Genomic DNA, 20,022 nt, shown 5'->3' with positions numbered 1-20,022 from the left:
AGATTGGATTTGTCATGCTAGATGCGAGTCATTGTGTTTACATTTTGCTTACAATATCAAGTGTAGGCCAAATTTAGTGTGCTAATCTTGTCAAATTTCAGCATAACATCCATGCAAAGAAAAGGGTATGGATTTGGCTACAATATTAAGTGTAGATTGGATTTGTCATGCTAGATGCTAGTCATTGTGTTTACATTTTGCCTACAATATCAAGTGTAGACCAAATTTAGTGTGCTAATCTTGTTAAATTTCAGCATAACATCCATGCAAAGAAAAGGGTATGGATTAAAAATGTATTTGGAAAAATAGCTTCATATTTTTTGTGTCTTTATGCTTCAAATATTGTAAATAGTGTTTATGTGCTTCAGTCCTCAACACAGGAGTTTTACCTCATCATTAGCAGCCTTTGTCGCTTGGCTCGGCAACTGCAGGCACTGCTGCCAGCTATCAGAGCACAGATAACCTCTGAGCTGATTCAAGGACTCCTGCTGGACGTCCCGGACCTGTTGGAGCCAGCCCATGACTTCCTGAACGTGCTTAATGAAAAAGCGGCCAAGTAAGTATAAAGAAGTAGAAAAGGAAAACCGGACAATATGGAAAGTGAGTGATCTGTCTTATGTTGCAGGTGTGGGAATAAAACTGAGCTGTTCTCAGATCTGTCCAGCTTCCCAGTGCTGCAGGATAGAAAAGATCAGATCCGAAGTGTTTTAGAGGAGATTCAGAACCATCGCGAATACTTCAGACTGGCACTCAAGGCCCCCACCATGGACTACACCACTGTGTCGGGACTGGAGGTACCTGTTGATGCAGCTTGGTGTTGGATGATGTGATGATGACTGTGTTGCTTTTTCGTCTTTGCCTCCTGTGTTGCCAGTTCCTGATTGAGGTGAAGAACTCACAGTCATCCATCGTTCCTCATGACTGGGTCAAAATCAACAGGTGATGGAACACTCAGTGCACACTGCTATGTACTACTATTCTTGCTTTGTCTAATTAGCACCAGGTAAAAAAAACAGCTGGTAAAGGGGACCTATGATGATTTCAATCTACATTTAAAACACTTTGTTGTGGTCGAGATAATATGTATTGGATATGCTTTGGTGCAAATTCTGTGTACATTTTGCTCCACACTCACTTTTATAACATGTTTTTTGAGTATGTGTGCAAAAGTATCATAATTTATCTTTTGGAAATGTACACTGTTTGAATATACATCTTGAAGTCATCGCCAATATTTTTTTACAGACACAATCGAAAATAAACTTCGTAAACAGTATATGGATTTACCCGGTCAGAACATTAGGCACACCTGCAAACTATCCAATTGATTCAGACCTGCCTTAAAAAAAGCTGCATGTGGCACGCGAAGTGAATTATATTCATAATCAACAGTGGAACCTTGATAAACAAACTTAAATGGTTTTTGAACATGGTTCGCGGACCGAAAAGTTCGTATAGTGAAACAGATTTCCCCATAAGAAGCAATGTAAACATAAATAATTGGTTCTAGCCTCAACAAAAGTCCCTATTTTATATTAAAAAATGTACAGTTTAAAAACAATATAATGTGTATATACACTGTATATGTATCAAAATAACATAAGTGGGTAATATCTCAACAATCAATTTTTTCATTCAAACATCGCAAAAACAGCCAGCTTGACTTTCAATGCGTCTGCACATACACAAAAGTCCCTTTAGTGCACTTCAAAATGTTACCAAACATGTTGCTACAATAAAACAAGAATACATTCCTTTTACCTTGTGTCCTTGAATGTTTGTGGCATTTGTTAAACAGTCTGGGAGTGGTAAACAAGCAGAGCGTCCCCTTCCACATGTTCCAGCCACCGCCAGCATTGGCATTAGCACAAACTAGCAGTGTGAGGGGCTCCTGCATCGGCTTGTGTCCCGGTACTGCATTCTTCTTTGCTGTAAGAAAGGTCCCGTCTGGTATCTTCTTCTAAAAAAGTCCGGTCTTAGCACAGCTAAAAAGCTGGTAGAAATCCCCCTTCACGGATAAAATCCAAGTTGAAACGTCAGCGTTGTCCAAGCAGCATGCAGCTCCTCTTTTGAAACTTTTCCAAACATTCACGGCTCGCCTTAAACTTTTGTTCCGTGCTGGTTCCAGCATGCTCACTTTTGGAAGTCAAGTCGCCATATAAATGGCAAGCCTTCTCTAACTTTGGAAATGCTTCTCATTTAGCTACACTAGCAACAGCTTATCTACATCGTCTTGCACGTTCTCTCTGTCCTTACGAAGATATTTAACTCCTTCGACAAAGTCAGCCACCATTAAAACGTCCTTTTTTGATAATGGTTGCAAGTGTGGACTTGTTTTTGCCATACATCTGAGCCAATCCATGTGCTTTAAGCGTCACCACAGAGAGTGGTACTCTAATCAAAAATAAAAACGGCATGTGACGTTGGGGGCCTGCCTCTTGAAAATGGCTCCATAATGGTTGCAGAGGCAATTTTTTAAAACAAATAATTAAAAAATGAATGAGGTGACCGCACACAGAGACATTGGTGGCACACCAAAGTATGTTTGGCTCAATCTCAAAGTTCGTAGACCGAAAAGAACACAAATAGAGGTGTTCGTGAATCGAGGTTCCATTGTTGTTTTTTTCTCTAGAGATTCAAAGCGCATTATCCACATTTAAGGTATAGCCTGAAGCAGAAGAGGCTTATGAATATGATGCTTTGACAATGTTAAGTATCCAACATTGTGACAAGATTTATAAGTGAGAAAAGACGACATTCCTCATGGGTCCCCTTTAATAAATGGCACTACTCACATTTGTGGGGTGGTCAGCATCAATAATCTTTATTTACCTATACCTTTGCTTTAAAACGTTAGCTGCGCTACTTAGCGGTTGGTGTGAAACTCATGCGGTCAAAAACAGCAAGATTTTCCCTTGCAGTTTCTCCCACAGTCCACACATGTTTAAATGTTTTAAATGTTATGTAGGACTTTTGTCCTTTTGCGATTTTGGTAAATAAGAATATTTAAAGATATCCATAATCCTGTCATTAGTTAATTACTAATTAACTTAATTTTAATTATCAAGGGCATCTCTGCAACGCTCAGACTGTCAGAAATACGTGAACAGCTGCGGTCGTCAGTCGACTTTGTTACCCCCAAGTTACAGTCCACGCTAAAATATTGTGAGGCACACCCACCAACCCCTGTCCACCGTGCTGTCCTGAACCAAACCAATGTATACCAATAATTCATCCATCCATTTTCTACCGCTTGTCCCTTTTGGGGTCGTGTGGGGTCGCTGGAGCCTATCCACCTGCACTCGGGCGGAAGGCGGGGTACACCCTGGACAAGTCTCCACCTCATCGCAGGGCCAACACAGATAGACAGACCGCATTCACACTCACGTTCACACACTAGGGCCAAATTAGGGTTGCCAATCAATTTATCCCCAGGTGCATACCCTACTAATTATTGGACTCCCTAAATAACTGTTTAGAACTTTGAAATTAAGATCAAAGGCACAAAAGCAATATTTGTGAGGATACCTGTCAGGTTCAAACACTGATGACATCTATTAAACAAGACAAGAGGCAAAGAATTAAACAGAGACAGAATTCAATTTGGACTTAATATTGAGGAGAGTCGTCTGTACACTGTACCCTTCCACAGTACCTCAGCACGCTCTGCCAAAAGATTGCACACCTCCTTCTTTTATTTTGGACCCTCCCCGACCACATGGCCACCGCTGTTTCCAAAGGACAAAGCTCGCAAAAAGTTCACAGAAAAGGTTGTAAACAATTCACAGAAAAGGTCAGTTCAAAAAGAGTTCGTAAAATAGTTCAAAAAGAGGTCCATAAAATAGTTAAAAAAGACGTTCGTAAACCAGTTCAAAAAGGAGGTTCAAAAAGAGGTCGTCTGGAAATTGGGCAGATCCTGTCTTCTCTCCGCTTTGAAGTCCTTGGGTTAGAACAATATCTTTCTGTCGATTACCATACATGAAAAAACACAGGAACACCTTCATCATGCTTTCCCCCCCTACACAGTGGAGTTTTACGAGCCTTACTCTTGGTAGGTTTCAAAGACAGCTTTTGTCTTCTCACCAGAACCTCACAAAATGTTTGTGATAATTTAGAAACAATTATTCTAACAATACCGACAGCTGAAAATTCATTGTGCCCAAGGGTGCAATAATCTACATATTTGCTTTGACCTTCAGTATGTTTTTACTGTTTGAATCAGAGTAGTGAGGTGCTGCGCTCCAACAACGGTAAGGTCAGTTGTTTATCAAGAAGATGGGTAAAATTCACACTCTGCATTATGCTTGAAACATCATCCTTGGAAAATGTGAGGGGAAACGTCGAAAAGGAAGACAAAGGCAAAGGTGAATGGAAGGAATTACAAAAACAATAGGAATGACATTAGCTGAGCTAAGAGATAGAGTGGTGGAAAGAGCAGAGTGGAGAAGACTGGTGCATGATATCATCCAAGGTTGACATCGACTAGGCAGAACCTAAGAAGAAGAAATTATGCCTTTACAACACTTGTATGACAGAATGTTAAAATCTTGTTTAAAACATTGCCTGTACAGGTAATATGGAAGGGAGGAAGAAAGGAAGGAAGGAAGGAACTAAGGAACTTTATAGGTTGATTGTCACTAAATGCTAAATTTGCCCTAGTGCAGTAGTTCTTAATCTTGTTGGAGGTACCGAACCCCACCAGTTTCATATGCGCATTCACCGAACCCTTCTTTAGTGAAAAATAAAATGTTTTTTTTTTTCAAATTCATGACAAATTTATGTTTTTTTACTGGTGCACAAAATGAACCGTGCATGAACATCACCTTGTTCCAAGAACAAAACCAACACAGTGCATGAACTCACAACAAATTACACACCTGCAAATCAGGCCGACTCACCGAACACCTAGGGTTTGATCGAACCCAGGTTAAGAACCACTGCCCTAGTGTGTGAATGTGAGTGTGAATGGTTTCTGTCTCTCTGGTGGCCCTGCGATGAGGTGGAGACTTGTCGAGCATGTACCCCTCCTTCCGCCCGAATGTAGCCAGGATAGGCTCCAGCACCCCACGCGACCCCGAGAGGGACAAGCGGCAGAAAATGGATGGTTGGATGGTTGGATGGTTGGATGGATGGATGGATGGATGGATGGATGGATGGATGGAAGGAACATTGTACAAGGTTACAGAACAGGAACGCGACTTGCAAAAGGAGGAGGGGGGGAAGGGTCCGAAGTGTTTAGTTTCTCCTAAACTCTCTGTACTGTATGATATTAGATGTATTTGCATTTATTATTGGTTTGATTTATTATTTAACATCCCCACCTAATCTCTTCTTCATTGCTGTGCAGCACCAAAACAGTCGGCAGGTATCATTCTCCATTTCTAGTGGAGCGCCTCAAGAAGCTGCTGCAGCTCCGAGAACAGCTGCTGCTGGACTGCCAGAAGGAGTGGACCACATTTATGGAGTATGACACATGCGCATTCACACATACATTCATTTATTTAAATAAAAACTAGCTTGGAGCACGCAGTCAGTTGTGAATGATGCCATAATCATGCTCTTTTTAAATGCACCAGCAGCGTGTCATCATCTGAGAATACATTTTACGCGTTTTGACTAATTTACACTTGCAAATCTCTTCCTTCCTTTCCTTGCTCTCTTCCAGTGAGTTCGGGGAGCACTATCACACCATGAAAAGGGCTATTAGTCACCTAGCAACCATGGACTGTCTTTTCTCATTGGCTGAGGTAGCCAAACAAGGGGACTATTGCAGGTGATGTCCTCTCATGGTGACCATAATTATACTGTCTACTTGTATTGTATGTGTGTGTGCACTGCTTGAAGGCGTATTTATATACAGTGTACATGTACTATAATAATGTATGTGTGTGTTTACCGTGTCGTGTCCTATAGTCTCGGGCAGGCTTTGCGTGGGTGTGTACATCGGGCTCAGCAGTGTGCTCAGCCACAACGCCAACATCTCTCCCACTCACTGAGAGAGTAACACACACACACGCACACACGTGCGCACACATTCCCACACTCTACATAACACAGAGTTTTGTCAGGATCACAAGCAAGCAAAATCTGCAACAATAACATTGTTGTTTGTGTGTCACTCTACTGCAATATCAAAAGCCCTTACATTTCTGTACAATGTATGAATATTTTGATTTTGTTTTGCAGTTTAGACCATATGATAATTTGATGTGTTGTGTTATGTGGGCCTGTAATGACACTTCAGTCTAGGTTGCTAATATAATCTGTAAAATCCAGTAATTTTAGCCAAAGTATAACAATATAAAGCTATTGTCATATCAGCAGAGGTGGTAGTAAGTCAGTTTATTGCAAGTCTTTAATCCCAAATCCAAATCAAGTCTAGTCTCAAGGCAAGACAGGTCGAGTCACTGACTTGGTATTTTCGAGTTCCTCCAAGTCGCTGAGTCTGTTAAAAGGGAAGTGCAGTTTTTTTCTGGAAAAAAAAGATTCTACAATCCTAATGTAAGAACACACATGTTTTTATTTTTTTTAATGCATTATAGAGTTGTTATAAATACGCAAGTACAATGCAGCTAATGGGAATACTCTAACACGCCCATAAAGCCCTCTAAAAAACATCCAAAAAATGCCAACAATACTTCATTTAGATGTCGTGACCTGAATATTAACCAAGTAATAGCGTCATTGTTATTATAAGAGCTAACGCAGAGGAAGTATTTTTAGTGGCACCTTGATCACAGAGAAATAACTGGCTTATGCAGCTACTGGCATAATGAGCTGGTGAGCTACTGCATCACCTTTGAGCTGGTGAAAGTTAATCATAGATTATAAATAATGTCTCTCATCTGGATAGTAGATTGGTTGGATAGGTTGTCGCTGTAAAATGAGATGTTGGTCAACTTGACAGTGATTTGCAGTTGCATGGGACATGCCTTGGGGCCTCATGCCCCAAGGCATGGCTGGATTATCTATTTAAAAAATGTTGTACGCTCAAATCCAGAAAACTTTGTACGAACAAAAAAATGTAGATGTATTAAAGTGTGCGCACGCTTTACTCCAAGCACATTTCTTTTGTACATCCCAAACAACGTGGAATTGGGTGCACATGCCGGAGTCGCTGACCACTCCCTGTCCATGCCCCCAATTAAAAATGCAAATGATATTTAAAATAGCCATGCGCCTAAGATCCCACACTCAGCACAATCAAAAAACACAAAGCTAATGAGCAAGGCAACGAAAATGAAGGAATTCTCCAACAAGGAATTGGAGGTGCTTCTTGCTGAAGTGAAGGCGCGCCCAAATATATTCGTTGGCATGCTGTCCTCTGGCGTTTCCATTGAACGAAAAAGCGTTGAGTGAGATAAAGTGTGCGAGGCTGTCAATGCTGTGGAGTCAGAAAACAGAATGTGTAGAAAAATGATCAACTGCCTTTGTGTTAAAAGCCCCATATGCACCCAAAGTCCTCATTTAAATAAGGCGGTCTGCGCCACTTTTCAATTGCGCACATAGTGTTAGTGATCACACGCAACACGCCCAGTCATAGTACAAACTATTTTATTTTTTGCACACACTGTTTAGAGTGTGGATTTGGATCTTAATAAATCAAGCCCTTAATCTCCAAAATAAATAAATCTCCCATGTCCTACGAAATAGCAATGCTAAAGTCTGAGTCAAGTCCAGATTTAGTGATGTCAAAGTCCAAGTCCTTGATGATATCCTCAAGTCGAGTCCAAAGTCATCAAAATTGCAACTCAAGTCTGACTTTAGTCCAAGTTGCGTGACCCAAGGCCACACATCTCCATATGAGCCCTTATGTTAAAAACCTTACTGCACTTCTATGTCACTATTAGGGCCACACTGGAAATACAATTATAAATAAATTAAGTATACAATGAAAATAAAAATAACGTAATTATAGTTAGGATATCATTTATTATTATTCTTGTCTATTGTGAGCAAATTGTGGTGCTGAATTTCCCCCAGGGATCAATAAAGTACTTTCTATTCTATTCTATTCTATTCTATTCTATAAAAGACCCTTCCATTTTTTTAAGAATAAAGTGGGAATTTGATTAGAAAAATTGTCTTATAATATAAAAATGTTACTCTATAAACTAAATTGAGGATTGTTGTTATATTATAGAAATACGTCACGTATGAGTATCGTCATTTTATAACAAAAAAGTCCTAATTTTATGAGAGTATGTTTGTAATATGAAAAAAAATCTTAAGTTTAAGAGAATAAAGTTCTTAAAATTACAGAAAAAAGTTTAATGCTAATAAATTGCATTGGTATGATGTTATGAGGGAAAAAGTAATATATTTATGACAAAATTGATTAATAAGTCAAAAATAGTTGGAATATTACAAGAAAACACTTTCAACTTTAAGATAGTACAGTTGGAATATTATGACAAAAAAGCCTGAATTTAATGAGAGTAACATTGCAATATTTTTAGGAAATAAGTCCTAATTTTATGAAAATAAATGATTTTGATACTAAGGCTTGTAGTATAATATTAATAAGTATATAACAATACACATATATACACGTGTTATGATAAGGACTGTTTACATTTGCAATATGTTCAAGTCGCACTTTAATATAACTTCCTTAAATGTGTCATACATTTATGCTAAAGGTTTTTAGTGTAGTGCATGCGTACAAATGTTTACTTTTGAATTGAATAGCTTAGTGAAGCAATATTACTAAACTGAATTATTGTTTTTGTTAAGAAATATGCTATTCATTGAACGTTTGTCTGCAATTCACACTTGTTTTGTGATGCTGCAGGCCAGAGGTGTGCGACAGTGAACGTCAGATTGTCATCCGGGATGGCAGGCACCCAGCTATAGACCTACTAATGGGACAGCACAGTCAGTTTGTGCCAAACTGTACACAACTGCAGGTATGTACACACAAAGGCATTGACAAAAAGTAAAGCGAAAACAAACAGATGTTTGCATACACAGGTCTGAAACAAGATTGCAGTTGCACAAATGCATGCTTTCTCACACAAAAAACAGATGTGCCAACTGTCTCCAACATCAATATTTTGAGTGGGTTCATGTTGCAACAAGCCAAAGCTTCTAGTCCACCCACCTCCTGGGTTGTGCAGGACATCATCCAAATAGCTTATTATATCTGTCGTTGTCCTTCTGTCTGTGACAACTGCTCTCCTCTCTTCTCCTACCTCACTGCAGGGTGATAGAAAGAGAACAATGATCATCACAGGTCCAAACATGGGCGGGAAGAGCTCCTATATTCGCCAGGTGGCTCTCATCTGTGTAATGGCACAGATGGGCTCCTACGTGCCAAGCTCTGAGGCCCGTCTGGGCATTTTGGATGGCATTTATACCAGGTAGGAATATAATAATGATAAATGGGTTATACTTGTATAGCGCTTTTCTACCTTCAATGTACTCAAAGCGCTTTGACAGTATTACCACATTCACCCATTCACACACACATTCACACACTGATGGCGGGAGCTGCCATGCAAGGCGCTAACCAGCAGCCATCAGGAGCAAGGGGTGAAGTGTCTTGCCCAAGGACACAACGGACGTGACTAGGATGGTAGAAGGTGGGGATTGAACCCCAGTAACCAGCAACCCTCCGATTGCTGGCACGGCCACTCTACCAACTTCGCCACGCCGTCCATAAACTAGATCATATTTGATGAGAATATATAAATGATTGTTCAATTAAAACATGTACATAGAGGTCAATGAAATACACTACATTAATGGACCTTCCCTATTAGTATTATTTCCATATTTGGATGGCAATAATATTTTTATTCATAATAATAAAACATTTAGGATAAAAATGTAGTAATATGTGAAAAAAAAGTCTGAATTTGAAGAGAATAACATTGTAATATTTTCAAAAGGCAGAATTTTATAAGAATAAAGTCTGAATATTATGAGAAAAAAGTCAGAATTTGTGATTATAACATAATTAAGTAAAATAATAGATTTTTATGAGGAGCGATTCTTAGAATACCATTTGACTATTATAAAATATTAAAATATTAAAAGGATATCAGTGACTGTTAGTGATGGGTCATACTAGATCATATTTGATGAGAATATATAAGTGATTGTTCAATTAAAACATGTACCTAGAGGTCAATGAAATACACTACATTAATGGACCTTCCCTATTAATATTATTTCCATATTTGGATGGCAATAATATTTGTATTCATAATAATATAACATTTAGGATAAAAATGTAGTAATATGTGAAAAAAAAGTCTGAATTTGAAGAGGATAACATTGTAATATTTTCAAAAGGCAGAATTTTATAAGAATAAAGTCTGAATATTATGAGAAAAAAGGCAGAATTTGTGATTATAACATAATTAAGTAAAATAATAGATTTTTATGAGGAGCGATTCTTAGAATACCATTTGACTATTATAAAATATTAAAATATTAAAAGGATATCAGTGACTGTTAGTGATGGGTCATACGATACAGAAGCATATGTTTTCAAATATCCGGGTATTTACTTGAGAACATTTTATTTATGCAAGCAAAAACTAACCAAGAGTGTGATTAATTTGATTATAAACATTAAGCACTGACAGCCATAGAAAAAACATTTGCAAGATGCGGCTAATGGGAGTCACCGTTGTAGCCTTCAAAGACCTCCATTAACGTTTTATATATACGCTGCAAGTATATACAGGTATATAGCAACAGACACATTCATAACCATATGTAATATGTACAATTGTTACCGTATTTTGGTAATTTTTGCAATTCCGAAAGCTATATCCTTTGCGCATTTATTTGCACGCTCAAAGCAGCGCTCTTCCTCCTTCCGGAAACAAATGTGTATGTTAGAATCATGGCAGACTTGGATTCACAAACTGCTGGCTTAGCGAGCAAGAAGAGAGGGTGAAATGTTGGAGCAGACGGAAGCCAAGAGAGTCTTAACTGTGTAAATGTGGCGCTTGGAGCCAAGCTATGTTGACAGAAATGGAGTGCTTGCTCAAAATTAACTGGGAAGAAACGTCCCCGGTCAGCTTGACCAAACAACTGTTCATCGAGTAAGTCGCTATGCAGCATGTCATGCTTGTTATCACAACTACATACATTGTTAGTTGTGTAAAAACAAAAAATTAAATGTGGGCTAATATTTCACAGATACTGTATTATGATTGTAACGGTAAGGCAGAAGATAGCAAGGCGATGAGTTACAATAACAATGTCGCTGCAGCTTGGTTATTATACAGTTTACGGAACGTAAATGAAGTATTGTTGGCGGTTTTTGGATGCATTTGTGATTTAGAGGCAGGATGAATTGCTCCAATTAGCTGCTTTGCTAGGCACCTAAAACGAGCCGATTATTACAAGTTAGAATGCAACAAAAAAAACAAAAACACGTGTCTATCATAAGGATTGTGAACGGCAAAACTCCAAAAAAAGGTGTAGTTCTCTCCTTTTAATAGATGGAACACAAATAGAACAAATGACTGGAGCGCCCCTTTTATTCCTGCCTCCTGACTTGAATAATAATAATAATGTTATTCATATTAATAAGTAATTCCATGTATAAATATATAAGTGCCTCAATGCTACTGCTAATAATATCAAGAAAGGCTAAGTGTCCCTAATGAAATGCTTGGTGAGAGTTCGCAACAGCAACATGGAAAATGACAGTATTTCTCTGGCTATTGATGGACAGTTGCTATGGCGACACTGAAGCGCTGTTATTTCCTATTAGAGTAATTGCATGTGACGAGTTTGTCTGACAACCTGAAGAGCAACAAAAAAAAAAAGAAAAAAAGGATAAACTGTCTCCTAGTATCATCATGTGAAGTGTATTTTTAGGAGTGACTCTCAGACTAATCCGTGGTAATCTCATCGTGTCCTTTACCACACGGGAGATGAACCGTGGTGCAGCGGCATGGGAGCCCTCACATAATACAATACATGCGCGTCTTCATGGAGGAGATCCTTGAAGTCTATTAAGCTCTATTTCCACTTTCCACTCCCAACTATACAATCTACAATATTCTGCCTGTGTTTGTGGCTGTGCTGCACTCTTCTGCACTCTGTGCTTAGACATTATGTCTTGCAGATGTGCGTAATAGTCCCTTTTTGTGGGTTTAAGCATGTTCTTATGAATTAACTCAGTGGGAGCCAAAACCCTGTCAGCATACCGGGAGCGTGTATTTCTGTGTGTGCGTGAGTGCGTTTTGCACTTACATTTTTTACCTAAGAAGAATGAGGTTTCATTTGATGTAAACAGGACTGTGATCGACTTTTATTGACATAAGCAATGCAAACTCACCCCTAGGTAACACTTTTTTCCCAATAGAAAAAGACAAAAACAAAACAAAACACCTGACCCAGTTTTTCCAATTGGGGAAAAAACTGCACTTCAAGATGTTCAATATTAATTGAAATGCAATTTTTGCTAACAAATATTGAGAGTCAATTTTTTATTTATATTTGTTTACCTATTTAGGATGATTAAGTTATTAACCTTCCAATTACGATGATAAAAAATACTATAGTAAACACAGTGCGTTTGAAAGGGTTACTTGCATTGTTATTACTACATATTATGATTACATTATTGCTCAATTCAGCCAGGGTTTATGCAAACTTTTCAACTATTTAACATTATTATTGTCAAATGCTTATAATTTTGTTTGTAGAGACATATTTATGCTTTTGACTATATACAGTGGGTACGGAAAGTATTCAGGCCCCTTTGAATTTTTCACTCTTTGTTTCATTGCAGCCATTTGCTAAAATCAAAAACATAAATTTTATTTCTCATTATTGTACACTCAGCAAGAAAAAAACAAATGTCCAATTTTTTGCAAATTTATTTAAAAAAAACTAACTCAAAAATCACATGTACATCAGTATTCAGACCATTTGCTTAATACTTTGGCAGCAATTACAGCCTCAAGTCTTTATGAATACGATGCCACAAGCTTAGCACACCTATCTTTGGGTAGTTTCACCCATTCTTCTTTACGTAGTCCTCTTTGCAGCACTTCTCAAGCGCCATCAGATTGAATGGAAAGCATTGTTTTTATCTAGGATGTCTCTATACATTGCTGCATTCATCTTTCCCTCTACCCTGACTAGTCTCCCAATTCCTGCCGCTGAAAAACATCCCCAGAGCATGATGCTGCCACCAACATGCTTCACTCTAGGGATGGTATTGGCCTGGTGATGAGCGGTGCTTGGTTTCCTCCAAACATGATGCCTGGCATTCACGCCAAAGAGTTCAAGCTTTGTCTCATCAGACCAGATAGTTTTGTTTTTCATGGCATTTTAACAAACTTTTTACTAAGAAATGGATTCCGTCTGGCCACTATATCATACAGGCCTAATAAGTGGTTTACTGCAGAGATGGCTGTCCTTCTGGAGGTTCTCCTCTTTCCACAAAGGAAGGCTGTAGCTCTGACAAGAGTGACCATCGAGTTCTTGGTCACTTCCCTGACTAGACTAAGATGAATGCAGCAAAGTACAGAGACATTATGGATGAAAACCAACGCTTCCATCCAACTTGATGTAGCTTGAAAGGTGCTGCAAAGAGAAATGGGTAAAGAAGGATGGCCGAAACTGCCCAAAGATAAGTGTGCCAAGCTTGTGGCATCATATTCAAAAAGACTTGAGGTTGTAACTGCTGCCAAAGATGCATCAACAAAGTATTGAGCAATGAGCAAACATTTCTTCTTTTCTTCTTTTTATTTTTTTTTATTTAGCAAAGGCTGCAATGACACAGAGTGAAAAAATTAAAGGAGTCTGAATACTTTCAGTACCCACTACATAATAAAGATCTGCAATAGGATATCATGGCCATTAAAATTGTTTTATGTTGCATTATAAAAAGCATTAAAAAGCATCAAATTAGATTTTCTGATACCCGCAGACTAAAGACTAAACCAGGACAGGATGACTGCAAAAAAGAGACATGTTTGTGGACTGAAAAAAACAACTGTAGCTCTGCTTCCAATTTCAAAACCAATGGGCATGATTACATTCCAAAAGGAATGTATGACTACGTAGAGTGGGTAGCGAGTTCATTCTCGCACTAGTTCATAACTCTAAACAGGATTATGATTGGAATACTCTCTAAACCTCTCATGTAGACATTGGTGAGACAGTGGTATTTTTTAATCTGTAAAAAAATGTCAATATTCAGTTATTGCAGTTCATGTAAATATAGCCTTTGAGTCAGCTTGTAAGTAGTTAACACACATTCAGTACCAGTCAAACATTCAGACACACTTGCTGATTGAATAGCAATAAGGTACGGAAACTTGTGACAAGTACTGTACAAATACATACAGTTTGACCACTAACATTCATGAATATTGTCCTATTTTTTATTTGACCAGTGGAACCTTTCAAGTCAAAGTCCACTGCGGCAATACAATTTGGAATCGGAAAAATATGCCTCTAAAGTCATAAAAGTATGTGCCTGTTTTGCATTTTATTCAACTTTTTTTCTGGATTTTTGTTCCACTTTTTTCAAAAGGAAAAGAAACAAAGAGGTGTTAAGAACATAAAAAGAAAAGAAGAATACTGTAATTTGGGCTGTCTTCAAATAGTCGACGATTCGATTCGGAGGAGTCTGATTCGACTTTCAATCTTGCAGTCGAATCGTCAGACATTAAACCCCATGGGAGGGAGGTGGAGTTGAGTACCTGCTGAGGCCCTGCTTACAGCAGGTGTGATGGGAGAATTAATCGATTGCGTTTATCATTAGTACAAGATTTGTGTGTGCAAACAAATATTTTTTATAGAATAAGAGATAATTCTTTATGGCTTAAAATTTCGTCTGTCACTACAAAGTGATCGCTGATTCCTGGTGAGATGTCACATGTCTAAAACAGCTGGTGGTATGTTTTCCCTTTAAAACGTATTTATCTGCACACAAGAAGCTTTTACTAACAGTGTTGGTAAGGTGTTTCTTCTTGCGGGACCGGGCTTGTCAGGAAGCCCCACAGTCAGACGGGAAGGTCTCCCTGGCACCGTGCGCCTCTGGCCGTCTGAATCCTACCATAGGCACAGGTGGAATTCATTGGCAATTGGACATGACGGACACGCGGACGCACCGCCTTGTGTAGCTCTTTTTGCTGGTAAAGGTTATGATCTTTTTGCAGATTCCCATACAGAAACTTTGTTACATCTTTTACTTCGTAGTCAAGTTTGATGTCTTATCCACATACCACTAGATTGAGCCGAGGACCTCCCTAAACAATCCAATCCACCTTGTGTTTATTTGTTCATTAGAGTGGTATAGCCTTTTCTTAAGGTGAGAAAAGTTGCAAATGAGATCTCTGTTTTGTTCACTTTAATGAAAGACTATTCCTGTGTAAGCATCTGAAAGAATCACAGATCATGTGACGTTATATTGACGCCTAGTGCCCACTCACTATACACTACAATTGTCACAATCTGCTTATTTTATCTTATAAAAAAAAACAATGCCATAGAGTCGACCGATAGTCGACTGTAGGCAAAATCTAACAAATCAGATTCAGCTATGAAAATCTTTAGTCGAAGACAGCCTTACTGTACATACAGAATGTCATAACCCATCCATCCATCTATTTTCTACCGCTTGTCCCTTTCGGGGTCGCTGGGGGGTCGCTGGAGCCTATTTCTCACTGGCTATAACAATTAAGGTATAGTGATTTGTTGTATATTTTACAGTGGTTAACTTGTTTTTACATGTGTATGACTGTTGATGTCAAAAAGTTATATGCGTCATGAATCATCTTAACTCGTCATTAAAGTTAAGCTTGAGTGTTGTTGCTCATCCCTTCTATGTTTGACAATGGTTCACTTCTACTATAACAGTTAAGAATTTTAAAATGTTACTCTAAAAATTCCCTATAGAGTAAATATCATCATCAGGTTTCATTTGCAGTTTGCCGGTTGAGTTGAATGGATCGCCATTTCTCTCGATCTTGTGCCTTTCTGACGCATTCACAGTAGCTGAGCCTGGTCCAGTCTTTGATGTTAGCCCTGGGTCTCCATTTTCCTCTCTTTCCATCCATCATCCTTTTAATAGCTGTTTTTGTAACAGCTGTCTATAGAGTAAATATAGGTTTCATGATAGTGACAGTTTAAAAAAATAAATAAAATACAGACACATTATAGTTTGTCCGCTGTACGCCAATGACCCACCAGTTCAGTTGAAGACCGTAATGTTGAGCTTCTCAGCAATTGAACTACAATATTTTTTCAGAAAAAGTGGCCATTAAAAAACTTGCACGTCAGCATTAGAGTGAACATTTGTTTAGGAATTAGGAAGCAATTATTGCATGCTCTAGGTAGAGGAATCATATTGCAGAGGCTGACTGTGTTTGATCGTGTGGGAGGGGATAGTTCCTGTGTTGTTGAGCCAGGGGATTTGATTGGGGGTGAGGGTTATTATTCCCTGTCTATTAGAAAAATGCATCTGAGAGCTAATTACGGTAGTGTCCGCAGAGAAAAGAGCGCTGTCCTGTCTTCACCTCATCTGTCACCTCTATCATCCTATTAGTTTCTAATTTGGACTGAAGTCACAGAAAGAAAGTTTGTCAGTTAAGTCCCTCTCCTATGACTTGTGATGTTTAATTTTGTTAGTTTTGTGCTCTAATGAATGACAAGGAAATGGATGGTGTGGATAGTTTAGAAGCAGATATGGTGAGGGGTAATAAAATGCTGTGTGGGTGTTTAATGGACTATCCTGTCTGAACTGATCCCCATGATTGATTGTCAATGAGCTTTAAAGCAGTGTGCTGTTTCACACAGTTTTAGATGCCACGCCATACATAAACAATGAGGAAAACAATTTTTTGATCTTATAAATATATAAACAGTCCATAATTGTTATAATAGGTTTATTGTAACTTACAGAAATATAATACAAAACAAAAACATAATATTAAATTGTGGATTTATATTTGATTGAGGAAACTCCTGTTAATAGTTGATCGTTTATGTGCCCACGAAAGGTAAAAAAAATGGTGCTCTCTGAGGATACTTTAAACACCCAACTTGTTTTTTGGATCAACAGCACTTGTCCCAGATACAGTCCCTCCCACTTAATTATAATAATGGATTAGATTTATATAACACTTTTTTTAGACACTCAAAGCGCTTCACAGAGATCTGAGAACTCGTCATTCATGCACTCCACGTTCAGACATTGTCGCGGTAAGCTACATTTGTAGCCACAACTGCCCTGCGGCAGACTGACGTAAGTGTGTCTACCAATTTACGCCTACGGCTCCTCCGACCGCCACAAAACAGTGTGAGCGGCACTCACTACCTTTCCATGCACTAAATTAGTCTGATTTCTCAAATAGTTAGGTTTTTTGTATTTTCACACCAATGTGTTAAGTCCAAGTGTCCATGTACTTTCTCTAATGCAACTATTGCTCATATGCCATGTGCCTCCCATACACTGAGGGGCATTCAATCGATCGCAACTAGACTGTTTGATTTGTCTTAGAAGATGCTTCGCCTCTCATCTGTGTAGGCTTCATCAGTTCATGCTCAAAGACTCAGATTGGTCAGATCTAGTGTAGACTTGGATTGGTCAGATCTAGTCTAGCGGCTGGTGGCTTCCTGTCCACAATCTTTACATTTTTGTTTTCAAAAAAGTGCTGTTTCTTCCTGAGTCGCAAGTAGACAGATGAGTCTTGGCCTGAAGAGTTTGTCGGTCTATGCTGTGCCATGTGTCGACTTTGTGGTTGTTTTGTTTCCCCAATATATGAATCAGTGCATTCATCATTCCAATGGATAGTCTACACCAGATCGTTTTTGTGGGTGTGGGGTGTCCGGTCTATAGGATGCACTAGTCACTGTCTCAAGATGTTGCCTGGTTTGAAGTGTACTAAGATGTTGTGTTGGTTAACAATTATTCTGAGTTTCTTAGATAGACCTGATACATATGGAATGACAATATTTTTGCAGATGTCACATTTTTCCTCCTCATCCACCGTTCTTGTTGTTTCTGGAACTGGATGCACGTTTCACAAACGACTAGCTGGGGTAACCACAGGTTTTAAGGGCTTCCCTCAAATGCCTATGCTCTTTCTCTTTGGCCTGTGGGCTGGTAAGAATGTTATCAGCCCTGTGTTGTACAGCTGATATGTTGTGCTGTAGCAAAGACAGACCGGCGGAGTTCATTCATAAGACTCTGTCGATTGATGGAAGGAGTTTGAATCCGAAGGAAAAGACCGTTCGTGCCATGGTTGATACTGTTCCAGATGAAGTTTGCAATGGTCTGGACTATCTTGCAAGTTGTGCAAAATACAGTTTGGAGTGCACAAAAGGAGCGTGAAGAGGTTTGTGTACGCTTTATTTTTCGCCTTTAATATACCTTCTTTATTATCTTTCATCTAATTCGTATTTCATTCGGGAGTCTGAATTAAGCTGGCATTTTACATTTCCTTAGCTGTTCTGTTCTTTTCATTTGTGAAGCAAATAAAATTCCTGACAAATGTTGCTACGTTTTTATTGTATGGTATCTGCTTCCGGGTTGTATCCCACACGTTGAGACTGGTTCATACATGATACGAAGGGTCCTCTCCGGCCGTACACACGAACTCAAGAGATCTGGTTTTCAATCCAGGTGCGTTAGTCCAGAGGTAACAATCAACTGTCGTCGTTATGGAGCTTCATGCAAAATTTCATCTTATCCCAACTGTCAAACATTGAGTTGGAAACATTCTGTTTTGGGATTGTTTGTCTTTGCTAAGTGTTATGGAAGACTTGACTGCATTAAGGGGCTGATGAACGGGATCATGTCCTCTAGAACCAAATGTTTTAATGTTTAGGTTTCTTATTCTGTCTTTCTCTGTTACTATAAGCCTACTGTAAAAGTTTTGAACTTTTCGTATCTTTTGTAAGGGGGTATATCCTGCTGAGAAGCTCTATTAGTTGCATAACAAGGCTATTTTTCAACAGAAATTTGTAACGTTCACAAAAAAAACGGAGCAAAAACAAATGCCCACTGCAGAGGGCGCTGGTCCGCATGAGGATATATACAAATGCGGCATGGGATCAAATACAAAATTTACTTTTTTCCCAATCTGTATGATACTATACAGTACATGAATAGATTAGTTTTTTCGCTCTTCGGCTGCAGACTCCAGTTGTGTAAGCCAGCAGGTGCCGCGTATATGTGATGCAAATGTGCATGTATGCAGCTCCAGTGTGTGTTTTCCTGCATCAAGTCCTGAAGGTTACAAAACTTCCATCCCTTCATGGTCGTTATGGAAACAGCCGCCAAAAAGAGGCATTTCAAAGTGTGTTTTGAAATGAACTGCATGTCACCACTGGTGCAGGCATGCATCCATCCATCCATTTTCTACCGCTTATTCCCTTTGGGGTCGCGGGGGGCGCTGGAGCCTATCTCAGCTACAATCGGGCGGAAGGCGGGGTACACCCTGGACAAGTCGCCACCTCATCGCAGGGCCAACACAGATAGACAGACAACATTCACACTCACATTCACACACTAGGGCCAATTTAGTGTTGCCAATCAACTTATCCCCAGGTGCATGTCTTTGGAGGTGGGAGGAAGCCGGAGTACCCGGAGGGAACCCACGCAGTCATGCAATTAGATATTATTGTTTATTCATCTAAGGGTTAAAAAAATGTGTGAACGATCTGGAAAGTTCCAAGATAGTGTTTATGCATCATTATAAAAAAATAAGAAAATAAATGTTGTACTTGTATAGCGCTTTTCTACCTTCAAGGTACTCAAAGCGCTTTGACACTACTTCCACATTTACCCATTCACACACACGTTCACACACTGATGGAGGGAGCTGCCATGCAAGGCGCTAACCAGCACCCATCAGGAGCAAGGGTGAAGTGTCTTGCTCAGGACACAACGGACATGACGAGGTTGGTACTAGGTGGGGATTGAACCAGGGACCCTCGGGTCGCGCACGGCCATTCTTCCACTGCGCCACGCCGTCAGTTGAGCAGCGCTGAATCCCAAATGGGTTCCTGGTTTTTTAAAGTGCCGCAGTA

The 20,022-nt window shown here is 39.2% G+C and overlaps 1 protein-coding gene across 3 annotated transcripts in view; it reads left to right on the top strand.

Annotated features, from left to right (window-relative positions):
• msh3 (mutS homolog 3 (E. coli)) overlaps positions 1-20,022 on the top strand; it is a 98,906-nt gene that overhangs the window by 27,918 nt on the left and 50,966 nt on the right. For all 3 annotated transcript variants that reach the window (XM_061928766.2, XM_061928768.2, XM_061928767.2), the window contains exons 14-20: positions 369-556; positions 626-794; positions 875-939; positions 5,348-5,464; positions 5,666-5,773; positions 8,795-8,909; positions 9,205-9,362. In XM_061928766.2, the coding sequence (XP_061784750.1) occupies positions 369-556; positions 626-794; positions 875-939; positions 5,348-5,464; positions 5,666-5,773; positions 8,795-8,909; positions 9,205-9,362 (920 nt within the window). The remainder of the gene's footprint in view (positions 1-368; positions 557-625; positions 795-874; positions 940-5,347; positions 5,465-5,665; positions 5,774-8,794; positions 8,910-9,204; positions 9,363-20,022) is intronic.

The sequence above is a fragment of the Nerophis lumbriciformis genome, linkage group LG33 (assembly GCF_033978685.3).
Source record: "Nerophis lumbriciformis linkage group LG33, RoL_Nlum_v2.1, whole genome shotgun sequence".
Taxonomy (NCBI): domain Eukaryota; kingdom Metazoa; phylum Chordata; class Actinopteri; order Syngnathiformes; family Syngnathidae; genus Nerophis; species Nerophis lumbriciformis.
The sequence above is the reverse complement of the archived record's forward strand: the minus strand, read 5'-3'. Positions and strand labels throughout refer to the sequence as shown.